This window comes from Arachis duranensis, unplaced genomic scaffold (assembly GCF_000817695.3).
Source record: "Arachis duranensis cultivar V14167 unplaced genomic scaffold, aradu.V14167.gnm2.J7QH unplaced_Scaffold_69666, whole genome shotgun sequence".
NCBI classification, from domain to species: Eukaryota; Viridiplantae; Streptophyta; class Magnoliopsida; order Fabales; family Fabaceae; genus Arachis; species Arachis duranensis.
In genome coordinates, this window is record NW_026265041.1 from 29,559 (window position 1) to 42,619 (window position 13,061).

Here is a 13,061-nt window from a genome sequence, read left to right on the forward strand (position 1 = left end):
GAAAGAAGCACGAGCGTCACGCTTTGAAGCCCCGCTATCGGGAGGAAGAAGACTCTTGTACTTACAGACAAGAAGCGTGGGCCTCTTCGATAGAAGCACTAGAGCGGTGTGATTCAATTCTACTCGTTCTAGATATACATGAAGTATAGAATCGAGGTCGCTGGGATCAATGAAGAATTTTGGATCTTCTGTAACATGAAAACATTTCATTAACTAGAACATGTCATGAACATTTGTTTAGTCTAGAACATTTTTTGAAGTATGATATTCAAATGAGGCGGAAATAAGAGAACGGATCTCCTGTTGTTTGTACCATTGAATTGAGTAGTTGAATAAATGTAGCTAACGAACGATGGAAGAATCGAAGATGTGCCGCTCCTGTTATTTTGCATTTGCATTCTGTTGTTTGAGACCTTGTTCTTTGAAAAGATCGAACGAATGCAGCTATGTTCGACTGATTTTGATTGATTTGAATCCGGGTAAAATGCGCTTTCATTGTTTTCGCACTAGGCGAGATGAATGAAAACAAGGCCAATTCAATAGCTGCAAAGCACGTAACTACTTTACCTAAAGCAGTGGGCTTCGAACTGGCAATTCAATCTTTCTTCCCATCGCCATGGAGCTTAGTCCCGTCTTCGACTCTATCCAGTCGACTTTTTTTCGAACCAGTACGGGGAAAAACCTTCATTATCATGAAAGGTACGGGAACACATAAGCAAGAACGGCGGGAAAGCGATTAAGGCAAGGGGAAAAAATTCCGTGGTTCGGGGAAGTGACCCTAGTAGTGTGTAGGTAAGGGAATAATAAAGCTTACCTGGAAAAAAGGCAAGGGTGTACAAAGCCATAGTTCGGGGTTCTCGCCATCGACTCGGTTGCTTTCCTTCTCAATACCGGGGCAAGGGCTCCTTCTTTAGCTATTAGCGCCCGTGGAGATTGTTTGGTTTGGCCTTTACCGGGGCCTCCACTACAGTATACTATATAGATAGGCTAAAGCCCCTCTTTCACAGTCGTTTCACCCCGGAGAAACCGAAACATAGCCCTTCTCATTTACATGAAAAGCTGTTTCACCCAATTCGTACACGGCAACTATTGCTTTCCTCGAAGTCAATTCACCGACGCAAGCAACCTCATCAACGGGATCGCCCGACAACGAACTCTTTGTTCGGTCAGCGAGTGAGAGGAGGAGGGGGCCCCTTACGAGGGGAAGAAGGGACATGGTTATTATTATTACCCGCCGCACCAATAATACGGGAGAAGGGAAATCAAGCAAGACCTGTGAATCCTAAGAAAAGAGTTCTGAGGAATGTGAGATGCGTAGGGATGAGATAAGCGTTGGCTAAGAATATATAAGGGAAGCGGAAACTGCCCACAGAATCCTGGAAAATGGGCTTTTGACCTGGCTAGCGCTATTGCTTTGCAAGGTAAGGAAATGTTCAACTCGTCTGCTTGAAATCGATAGAGTTGAGAAGCGTCTGCTAATCATGGTACGAGTTCTCTCTTTAGGTCAGTCTGATGTTCAAGTATCAATGAAAGTCTTATTTCAGCGAATGCAGTAAGGCTAACAGCTGGCTCTGGCTGATTCGATGCCATCTATGAATCCTTCCCTCCCTCCATCTGCAGCCTTTATTGCCTTTATTCTGTGTCTTTTCTCATTCAAAATGCAACTTTGAAATTGCGTAGGTGATGGCAGAAAATCCATCCAGAAATTACGTAAGGTGATAGAAAGAATCCTTCAGTAGGCTAATCTTGACAGTTTTCATTTTCGATTGAGAAAGCGGCAGGCCCAAAGAGCACTACAGTAGCGCCTTGCGAGGTCGTAGAGCCGGTAACCCTCGTTCGCCTAAGATCGAAAATGCTCTGTCTTTGAGGAAAAAGAGATATAGATAGTGTTCCAGGATTTCATTGTTTTGAGTCTTTACTTAACTCGACCGCCTTTCTACTCCCATGCTTTTCTTTGGTCAACAACCAAGCACATTTCACAAGAGTTCTTCACTACTCCTACAGGCTTGACGGAGTTCAGAGTTCAGTCTGTCTGGAGGGAATTATTTTGGATCAATCACTATGTTTAACAACGTTCGACGCATCTCTTTATTTGATGAGAAGAGTCTTAACTCAACTTCGAGTGATACAGCTTCTATGTGGAATGATTTTCCATCGGTCCCTTCTGACCTGCCACCCTTACCAGCCGACTCGGTTCCATCTGTCCCCTCATTACCTTCCATAGCAAGTGATGTTGAGGTGGAGCAGCCGGCTCCTTCTAATTATAATTACGAGACTCATGGTATTGATGAGGATCATCCGGGTCTTAACCCGGACAGTGAACGTATAGTAGAGCTTCAATCTGATATACACGATAAATTGGGAGAGTTGATGACTAACAAGAGTGACCAAGACGTTCTGAGTGCGGCCGAAGCTTTACATGGCGAAAGCAACAATATCCCTTTTCTGGAGCACCTGTTAGATGATTTGAACAAAAACGGAATAGAAGGTGAAGCCTATAAGGATGCCCTGGATCTATCGGGTATATTACCCAATAAAGCAGCTTTTTGTGATGCAGCGGAGCCATGGCAATTAGGATTTCAAGACGCAGCAAGTCCTATGATGCAAGGAATAATCGATTTACATCACGATATCTTTTTCTTCCTCATTCTGATTTTGGTTTTCGTATCACGGATCTTGGTTCGCGCTTTATGGCATTTCCACTATCAAAAAAACCCAATCCCGCAAAGGATTGTTCATGGAACTACTATCGAGATTCTTCGGACCATATTTCCTAGTATCATCCCGATGTTCATTGCTATACCATCATTTGCTCTGTTATACTCAATGGACGAGGTAGTAGTAGATCCAGCCATTACTATCAAAGCTATTGGACATCAATGGTATCGGACTTATGAGTATTCAGACTATAACAGTTCCGATGAACAGTCACTCACTTTTGACAGTTATACGATTCCAGAAGATGATCTAGAATTGGGTCAATCACGTTTATTAGAAGTGGACAATAGAGTGGTTGTACCAGCCAAAACTCATCTACGTATTATTGTAACACCTGCTGATGTACCTCATAGTTGGGCTGTACCTTCCTTAGGTGTCAAATGTGATGCTGTACCTGGTCGTTTAAATCAGATCTCTATTTCGGTACAACGAGAAGGGGTTTACTATGGTCAGTGCAGTGAGATTTGTGGAACTAATCATGCCTTTACGCCTATCGTCGTAGAAGCTGTTCCTAGTAAAGATTATGGTTCTCGGGTATCCAAATTTCCTAGTATCATCCCGATGTTCATTGCTATACCATCATTAGCTCTGTTATACTCCATGGGCGGGGCCCTCTCGCCATTGAGTGCTTTGTGTGCGTCCTCCCCCTCCGTAAATGGGTCGTCCAGTACCGGCTGGACGTCGTTACTGGGGAGCACCTCGCAGGAACCGTCGGGCGTCTCTTCGCCCTCGGGCGTGTGGACGCATTTTGAGCATGCTGCGAACTCCCCCGGGAGTAGCACATCAGTAACGCCTATCCCAGCAGAACAAGCAGTGCCTCCCGCTAATCCTGTAGCTTCCGGGGAAGCGGAAGCCGGTCCATCTCATGTGGCCCACTTTCCGTATAACGAGGCGGAGGTCATTGGGGGGGACTCGGTTCTGTCGATCCGGACGCGGCTTTTGGAGGAAAATCCCTTTGCCTCCGCAGAAGAACTCCGTATTGCTCATCTTGATGCCGAAGACCTGTTTGAGGTCAAAGCAGATATCGCCATGGAAATGTCTGCTCATGATCCAACTGGTGATTGGTTGAACCGGGGGGCGTGGGCCCTCGGCAACCCGCGGACAAAAACTGGGGAAGATTCTTTGGAGAATCTCCTCATTATACGCGACAAACTTCGCCAACGGGACTGGGAAACCATCAGGAATTTGCAAGAAAGGATGCTTTTCAGGAGGGGCTAAAATAAAAAATATATATTATAGAGTCAGTAGAAAACGCGAAATTTCCCCTCATTAGAAAGGGGGGAGGGGTCCCGAGATCCTGGGCAGCGGGGTCTTCCCATCATGATCGACTAAAGGGAAAGTCAGAGATATTGGTTCGAGTCAAATTCATGATTCCACTGCAGGGGGACTTCATTCAATCGAAGAAAAGAAGGAAGCATTGTACTCAATTTAGGCCGTTGCAGCTAAAATAACGGGGGAAGGGGGGAGGGAAATCAAATGGATTCAAGTTTTTTTACAAAAAAAAACAGGAAGAGGTTCGATTCCTCTTTGATTTTTTTTGCGCAGTATCGACCTTCCGTCTTAATTCAACGAGAATATCATACTTCCTCTTGACAATCCTGGATGCCCAAAGTCTTATGACCGATGGCTCGGGAAAGTCTACAATCACAATTAATGTGAATGCTTCCTCTCCCTGCTCTAGGCCGGTTAAGCCCAGAAGCATACAAAAGGTACTCAGTACCAGAGACACCTCACAGGAGGATAGGCCCCCTACCCGAACTAAGGCAGGTGGGCTGTAGTTCAGGGACCTCTTAGCAACCTCATCGTAGAGTTTCCACATTAAACCAAATCTAACTAACTGTGGATCCTCCCTAGTAGCTTTCCAACTACTAGTTACGACGGGCGCTTTAAAGAAGGCTTCGACTGAAACTTCAGGGTCAAGTGCGATCGTATGGTACCATTGAACGTACTTGAGCCACTGACGTACCCAACCCTTAACCACAGTAATCTCAGCGAGCAACTCTCGACAATCATCATTATATAACTCGGGAGGGCACAGCTTGAGATCTGTAGGCTTAAAAGCCTTACGTAGGTAATCAATAAGATGCCCACGTAGATAAGGATTGAGTGGTCTAAGCCGCCCAAGCCATAGTTCAAAAGGTAAGTTGCGTTTATCCCATATCGCTTTAAGTCGCTGGTACTTAGGCGACAGAGTTTTATTTAAGCGCGAAAGCGTCCAGTAACCAGCACCCGCCAATCGACAGAAGGTACTAAACCGTTTTACCTTATAAAGGTTCAGAACGGCGTAGAGCCCATGTGGATGGTGGGTGTTAGTCATGTTTCTCATGGAGATTGGAGATAAATCCTTTCTCGTATGATGACATCGGAAGCGCTTCGCAAACTCAGCACCACCAGTCTTAGAGATCAGGGATTTGGGTAGTGAAATATCCACTCCTAGATCACTAAGCGCCTGGCGGTACTCGGTCGCAACTTTCTCGTCGGTGATGACGTTGTCATTGCCGATAGCGGGGTAGCCAAATGCTACGAGGCGGCCCTGTCTGAACTGGGTGTTATTATTAGTCACTCATTTCAGGTAGTGGTTGCGCTGAGCAACTGTATCCCGGACGGCGTTTCACGGATTATGCTATTTTAGGAGATGATGTAGTCATCGCTTGCCCTGAGGTAGCTCGTCATTATGAGCGAGCCTTAGCAGGGCAATGCCGGAGATGACGCTTTCATAAGTAAACCTTACCGCCTTATTACATATCCTGGTTGAAAAGATTTTTAACCCAATCAGGATGTGAAAAAAGGTATACCACCGCGGCATACTGGTCCGCCAGTACTAGCCTTAGACAAGCAATTTTTGCGATAGACGGAACCTTTTTTAAAAATGCCATTTGTAAGCCATGGCAGGCTTATTTTAACATCAAAACAGCCTTACAATCAGATTCAGTCTAATGCCGATGCTTTGGGAGCGGTTAGATAAGAAGTTGGTTCGAGCTAAGAGTTCCTTGCCCTGATAGCCGGTTGGGCTACCAAAGCGAGACCAGGCTAATGGTGGGTCAGACCCGACGCTATCCTTGGACCAGAGGGAATGGTACCTAAGCCGCAGCGAAAAAAAAAATAAGAAAAAAGGTACTTTAGCTTTGTGTGCCACTAGTGAAAAGGAGGTAAGCGAGGAGCACGCAGCCGATGGCGCGAGTGGCAGTAAGAAGTACCAGATTTGGGAAACTTTCTAGCTCTCTTCTTCGACGACCGAAGGGAAGCACTAAGAGATGATGCTTCCAATGCTACTAGCGATGTGTATCGGCACGCACTTCTTTTAATGTGTCGTCTTTGTTTTTCGTACCCGATCTGGGGCGGCGCAAGGGCTTTCTTTAACCCTTAGCTCGCCCGAGACTCCGAAACCTTCATCGTAGCAAGGGCTGTCTTTCCAGTCCCAAGCCGGAGCCGAGCCCGGAATAAGGTAATGATCTTCCGTTATGGAGTGTTGTTTATGTGATACGAGATGTTGAGGACTACTCCGGCTCCTTTGTGTTTAGGGGAGCTCGATAGTCGGCAATCTCGTGCTCCTTACAACAAAGCCAGAGAGCCAGTTCTTTCCAACTATCTTGGAGTTGCCCCCTATTTCGATCATGCCTATCCAGATTCTCTCGATCCAGCCGAACTTACTTCAACTCCACTCTCATCTAAGCCCGTAAAGTCCTCCCTCTCTTCTTCCTTTCCCTCTACAACCTTGCTGGGATTGCTTGATTGGGTTATCACGAGATGCAGTTCAGTTAAATAGATAACTCCATCTTTCCTGCCAGTCTGTCTAGCCCGTCTAGTAACAATATCTCCTCCCGTTCTAACAGACTGAATCGGAACGTGTCATTTCAGTGGTTTAAGCTCAAAATCTATCTGTAGAAAGATTGATCGGGGTATTTCCTTTGGGGTCATGGCTCTGATAGAAAAGGTCTGCATCCGGAAGAGGTTCCCAAAGATTGTGGAGGACTGGGTATTCGTAAAACTTGGTCTTTAGCTAAGCTCAACTGGTCTCTTTGTTGCTGAAAATAGTGAGAAACTCTTATCTAGAGTCATTAAAGCTAAATACCAGAATAGGAATAGGGTTGCAACCTCTTTTTGCCTGGAAAAGCATGGACAGGGGACTCTATGCTAGCAGTGTACAATGGAACATAGGTAGTTCCATATCCCTCTCCCTCTGGTTTGGGGACCCTTAGATCCCTTATCTTTGGTCCTCTTTCACTCGTTTTTTTGCAATTATAAAGAAGATAAGAAAAAAAGTTCTTTCTTTATAGAAATATCATATAGTGGTGGTGGTAAGATTCTTAGTGGAATTCCTTTTATAGCTCAACGAAATCTCATAATTACTTTCTAGAGAGAGTCTAACTTCGCCGGAATTGGGTTTGTGTTGAGTGTATAGTTCACCCGCTATAGTGACTTCATACGACCAGCGGATAAGCCCCCTCCCTGTACTACCTTCTTACTCGATTTCTCTACAAGACCTTCTTTCACCTACATTGGAAACTCTGACTAGAACCTGCCCCCACCCGGGACGAAGACCATAGCTGCTCTATTTTACACGCTTAACGAAGAAGGAATGTGCACTCTATATTTACCCCCTTTCACTGGGACTACTGGCGACAGACATACTGAAAATGTCCCCCTTTATACTCTATTTCCATATCCTCCTACCAGTGGCTATTTATCACGGCCGGTTCATCAAATCGAAAAAGGGCACGGCGGCTAGGCTATAAGTTAGCGGTTAGCTATGCTATAAGGGCTGCTCGCCTTTATATGGCAATGGAGCTAAGTAAGAAAAATGCTTAGGGTAGAGTTATTTCCCTCCCCCCCTCCTTAATCTAGCATTGACATTTTTATTACCTTACTATGTTTGTTTAAAAGGAGACCAGACCGACAGCCCACCACTGGAACTTGCTTTGCTCTCGCTCGGCTCACTCCCGCCTGTCTTCTTCCACCTGTAGTAAACTTTAAGAAAAATCCTTCAGTTCACTACTGGTGGAACCTCACTGACCTTATCGGGCAGTTACTCTAAGCTGGGGCCTCCGCCAGCTTAACTTTACACCCCAGAACGCTATTTTTTGACACTTCGGCCCGTGCCTACTAGTGTCAGCCCTCCCTGTAGACTTTTTTCTCTCCCGAATAAGGATTCGAAGACCCAACTCGCTTAGGGAGATATACCTTATCCCCTTCATCCTTCTCTATCTGGATCTTCATCTTCCTTTTTAAGGATGAATTTAAGCAGCAGAAGAACGAGAATTTGAATAAAGAGGCTAGCTATCCAAAGGCTCATATCCACAGAAGAATCATGTAAAAATAAGCGATTTAGAACATATAATGCAGGGAAGAAAACGCCCCGAAGTGTGGTCTTTGATTCTGAAAGAACGGAATAGATTGTTTGGTCTTTTATTTTACTTAGTAGCCATAATAAGATGAACAAGCAAAGAATGGCAACGAGAAAGCAGATTGTTATTTTGGGGAAGGTCTCGCCTTCTTTTCTAAGAATGAAACCCAAAAAAACATTCGAGATTATATAAACCCACAATCCTAATGTTTCTCCCCGTTCTGTCTTACTGAGACACATGAAGTGAACACATCCTGCCCCCGCGGCGGATAATAGAATCACTAAAAGTAAATTAATATAGCGGAAAACTCCTGAATAAAATATATAGAAACTCGGAAGAAGGAAGAGGAGAATGAAAGAGAAGAAGACCCACATAGGAAGTTGGTTGTTTTCCTTCTTCTCTCTATAATTGAAGCCAAACAGGAATATGAGTTCTAGTACTAAGGCAATCTCCCATAGGACCATTTCCGGTGACATGAAAAAGCGACTTGTCAAAATCGTCAAAAAGAATATATAAAATTCCATGGAGATCTCCTCCGAGATAAAAAAAGAAGAAAAGAAAAAGGAACAACAGACGCAAATCACCACTAAAATGGCTATGTCCGGTTAATGCAAGAACTAAACATAAAGGACCAAGATCTCCTATGAAATAGAAAAGATCATTCATACATAGCATAGAGGAATATCTCCGAGCTCTGAATAGCCCAGAGAACCCTTTGAAAAGCCCGGGTGTCCCGGGTTCCCAATCGGGAAATCTCATTCAGATAAGTGCGGTATGTGCGCAGGGAGAGCGCGCGCTTTTTATGATAAAAGACTAAACACCTAATATTATCCCGGTTCATTAAAATACTATAGGGGGAAAAGCCTAGATGAACCAATGCGGCTTCTATCCGTCTTTCAACCAAGCTTTGCACTCGGACAGTTTCCGAGATTCTCTTGAGGCTTGGAAATTCCCCTAAAGTATAAAGTAGGAACTTTTTTTTAAGTTCTCTTTCTCTTTGTACGTCTGGCTGGAGAGGCTCGTCCAATACTGGAATGACAGGTGGTTCGGGGTGAAGTTCTGGGGCCCCCAGAGGTGCTTCCGGAATCTGCACAACGGGCGGTGAAGGCGGACCCTCCGCACCGACCACTCCATCGCATGCTGCGAAAACTAGAAAGTCTCCGATGGATTGGGATAGCCAAAGTAAAAAAAGAACTAATTGGAGAATCTGACATAAAAATTGGAAATCTAAACAAAATTTACCGAAAGAAAAGGTCCAACTATTGGAAGCAAAGGGAAAAGGAACACCGAGTGGGATCAAAGAAACTAGCAGACTGATCACTAAAGAGATAAGAATAGGTGCAAATTCTGACATGACCACAACCCACTTGGTTCTTTCGCTCCTTGCTCGCGGAGCGGCATACCGAAAAAAGAAAGGGTAGTACCAATGAAGCCTACCATTAATGACTAGTTGAACATCAGGAACGGAACAGAGAACAAAGAAAAAGGAATTGTCCCGAGGGGCACTACTCCTTCTTCTCCTTCATCGTCGAAGGTCCTTTGTTCTTCGCTTTGAAAGAGACCGACTATAGATCTCTTTCTCTCACGCTATTTTATATGAGGTACACAAGAGTACTTCGCGCCACAACCATCTCTTTTTTATAAGTTCTACGGACCGATGCCTGCTGCTTCATCTGGGAGAAAAGAATCATAGATATGCCGGTCATTAGAAGGAAGAACCGCCATAAAAAGATTCCTCGTGTATCATCTGTAGCAAAACTATGAACGGAAGCTAGCAATCCGGACCGTATTGAAAAGGTTCCTGAGACACAGCATGGAAGAGTCACAATATTAAGAACCGAGATCCAAGAATGAAGAAGGGGTAGAATTACGGAATGAATACGAGCTGTGGCTAATACCCAAGGCATAAAAGAAGCATTTTCTACGGGATCCCGAAACCACCAGCCACCCCGACCTAATTCATGATGAGCCCACCAACTTCCTGGCATGATGCCCACGGTTAAAAACCACCGACATGTCAAGATCCAAATTCGAATCAGTTTCTGGTCCTGGTCAGATACCACTGTGTTCGCGCCGGCGCTCCAACAAAGAGGCGAAGTAGTGGTATCTTTCTGTTCATTACGAATGACACGCTTCGCCTGCTCCCTCCCCGTGCCCACTAGCGCTCCTGTCCAGAGCGAAGAGAAGGCGAAAAAGCGCCGCCAAAGCAGCATGAGCAGGCTTCTATTGCTACGCAACAAAAGAGCTGGATAGCATTTTGCGACCACATGTTTGAATTTGTTGTTAAAAAGATCCCTTGTTATACGGGATCCGACGCATCCAGCGGAGCGAAGCAGCGTTCCCTTCTTTTCGGCGGCATCCTTCCGCATTGGCGGCGAGTGGAGTGCCACAATCCCGTTCATCATTTTTGATCTACATAATCCAAATGCCATAGCACTGGCGACGTCTCCGGCATAAATGCAAGGAGGATGTATAGCTGATATAGGATCTTGTGGAACAGGATTTGATTCTGCAAGCGGTTCGGTACGAACGAAGAAATTTCGAACAAAAGGATCGGAACTCGCTGATAGGAAAGGAGAGAAAAACAAAGCAATGCCAAGAGCTCCGTCAATCCGCTGTTCATCGATAGACGAAGCTCTCTCTTTATCATCTCGCGCCAGATGCAACAAAGGATGAGTCCTTCTTTTTCCTTCTCGCGAACCACGGGAGCGCCTAGCACCTAGAGGAGCAAAGCTCAATTTCCTTTCAGGGTAAAGCGGCGCATAAAAAAGGGCTGGCCCGTCAAACGTCCGGTTCCTTCGCGAACGAAGTTCAGAATCAACAAGGGTTCGTAGAACGAAGGGAGTGTACAACTGGGGCGCAGCCCCACTTTTTTGTTCGTAACGAGGGAGAGATAGAATGGAGTTCTTCACGAAGTTCGAGACAAAGTAATAAAAAACTTCTCTATGGCCTCCTCGTTTTGAGACATTATGGCTTTGGGGTCGACCCCGGTAACAAAGAAGGAATCCATAAAAACGTGGGATCCGACACCATGATAAAATACTACCCTCATGATTAGACCATGTCCCTGAGATTTGATAAAAGAAAGGTGCATTAGCGGTTAATACGTTGTAATTTGATAAGTTATTAGGAATATGACGGAACGAAAGACCAAGGAAAGAAAGAAGAATGCACCAAAATGCAGGTGCTGCACCAAACGCTGGTGGTTCTTTCTTGTTGTAAGTGAATGCAACGAAAAGACCCGGAAATAACGAATAATGAAACAATTCATATATTATTGACATTTCGTGCTGTGTGTGCTTATTCAAAAAAAATTCTGCTTTGTTATTCCCATCATCCGGTAACCACAGGATGATCCACAAGAAAGGTGGCAGGATTCGAACCTATGGCCGGCCCGCCCCTGACCCTATGATTTTAGGGGGGTTGGGTGGCCGGGTTAGCACCCCTCGTTGCCCCTGTACCCGAAACAGATGCGCTGCGCCACCCAGCGCGTAACCCTGTCTCCCCTACTCCCCTTCTGGTTATGCCATTACCAATCGCGGGTAACCCCCGGGCCGCTAGTGGTTTAAGAAAGGCCCTGACCTAATAAGATAAAAACGATTATCCTTATGACCAAACAGCGATAGTTTCACGATCCCGACCAGCAACTTGTTGGGAGTAGGGGCATCCAAGCTTGCCCAACCTAGACATTGTAACTGAAAGTCCTGCCTACTTGTAGGCTTAGGGTAGTCCTCGAATTCTTCTTTTACTGGCTTGGGAAAGACCCGTAGGCTATGGATCCCACTAATGGAATGGGACTATAACCATACTTCCATGGTCTAGGTTCAAGGACAATAAAGATTGAGGCTTGGAGTATCTAAGGCTTCATGGACCCCATTTTTAGGTTAAGGACGGACTCGCTAGTGTCCCAAGGATTGACCGGTGACACTACTAACTGAATTGCCCTACCTAATATATGTATTTTTCCACAGGACTGAATCCATAGAAACCTTGGCTTAGTGCCATTACTGTAAGCGGCGGATGATTGGTATGCAGGATCGGTTGCTACGGGTTTCACATTCATGTGAATCAAGAGATTGGCTTGAATTGAAAGGCTTTCCAACTAGCCATTGTACCTGAGCGAGAAGTCCTTTTTTACACGAGATCCATAGATAGGAACATAGTAAAGAAAGGCAGAGACCATAAACTAATAGTAGGATCTGTTGCTGGTTCACGAAATGAAACTGACAATCTAAACTTACTTTACATCTTGGAGTAAGAACCTATAGCGGGTAGTGGAAATGGCTTAGTTTTCTATCTCTATCTCCTTCCTTACTCATTAGCTTATGGATTAGAGAGATTAGCTGGCTAGTTGCTTGGCGGACTCAAGACTTCTACTAAAGGTAAGCCGGGTCAAGCTGCTAGTTCAAAAACCTTGAATTGTGCTTTCTTAACTTCCGAATTCAAATTCGTATAAAAGTCGATGGATGCGGCGTGGTTACCATAGCTCATGCATTTTTTGGAATCTCTGGAAAAGAGTTTTGGGGTTTCGGCTACTAAAAAAAGGCTCCACTCTACCCAGCTTTTATCCCCTAGTTGCATTTCTCTCCCGGTTATTTAGTAATAAGCCCTATTTTTTCTAGTAAGGGGAAAGGTTTTTTCTAATTCTAAAGGTCACAAAGAAAGGTTCCTGGACTCTGCGATAGTCCTTATTCCTGATAGCCAGTGATTCACAGGCGAAGATAATATGAGTGCGTGGAAAGTGAATCAAAGGCGGGATTAGTAAATTCTTAGGCTTTCCGGTCCCTTCCAAATGGTTTTCTTCCGGACTTGATAGTAAGTAATGACTGCTTGCTTTCTTGCTGGTCTTTCATCAGTTGCATCCGACACAGCTGAGGAGAAGGAAATCCCTGACTTACTTAAATTTACTGCTGCATATCCCACTGCTGTAAAGGCTTTCAAAGACTTTCCTTTCTAAATACCCGGTAAATAGGAGTCTAAACCATTCTTTTCTGTCTC

The 13,061-nt window shown here is 45.0% G+C and overlaps 2 protein-coding genes across 2 annotated transcripts; both read left to right on the forward strand.

The window, feature by feature from the left end:
* Positions 1-251: 251 nt before the first annotated feature.
* LOC107472376 (uncharacterized) lies at positions 252-4,082 on the forward strand. The gene has a single exon (XM_021134488.2). It carries the CDS (start codon positions 2,062-2,064, stop codon positions 3,934-3,936), a length of 1,875 nt encoding a protein of 624 aa, XP_020990147.1. The 5' UTR covers positions 252-2,061; the 3' UTR covers positions 3,937-4,082.
* Positions 4,083-10,520: 6,438 nt separating this feature from the next.
* On the forward strand, positions 10,521-10,739 carry LOC110277333 (uncharacterized). The gene has a single exon (XM_052256758.1). It carries the CDS (start codon positions 10,521-10,523, stop codon positions 10,737-10,739), a length of 219 nt encoding a protein of 72 aa, XP_052112718.1.
* Positions 10,740-13,061: the final 2,322 nt, after the last annotated feature.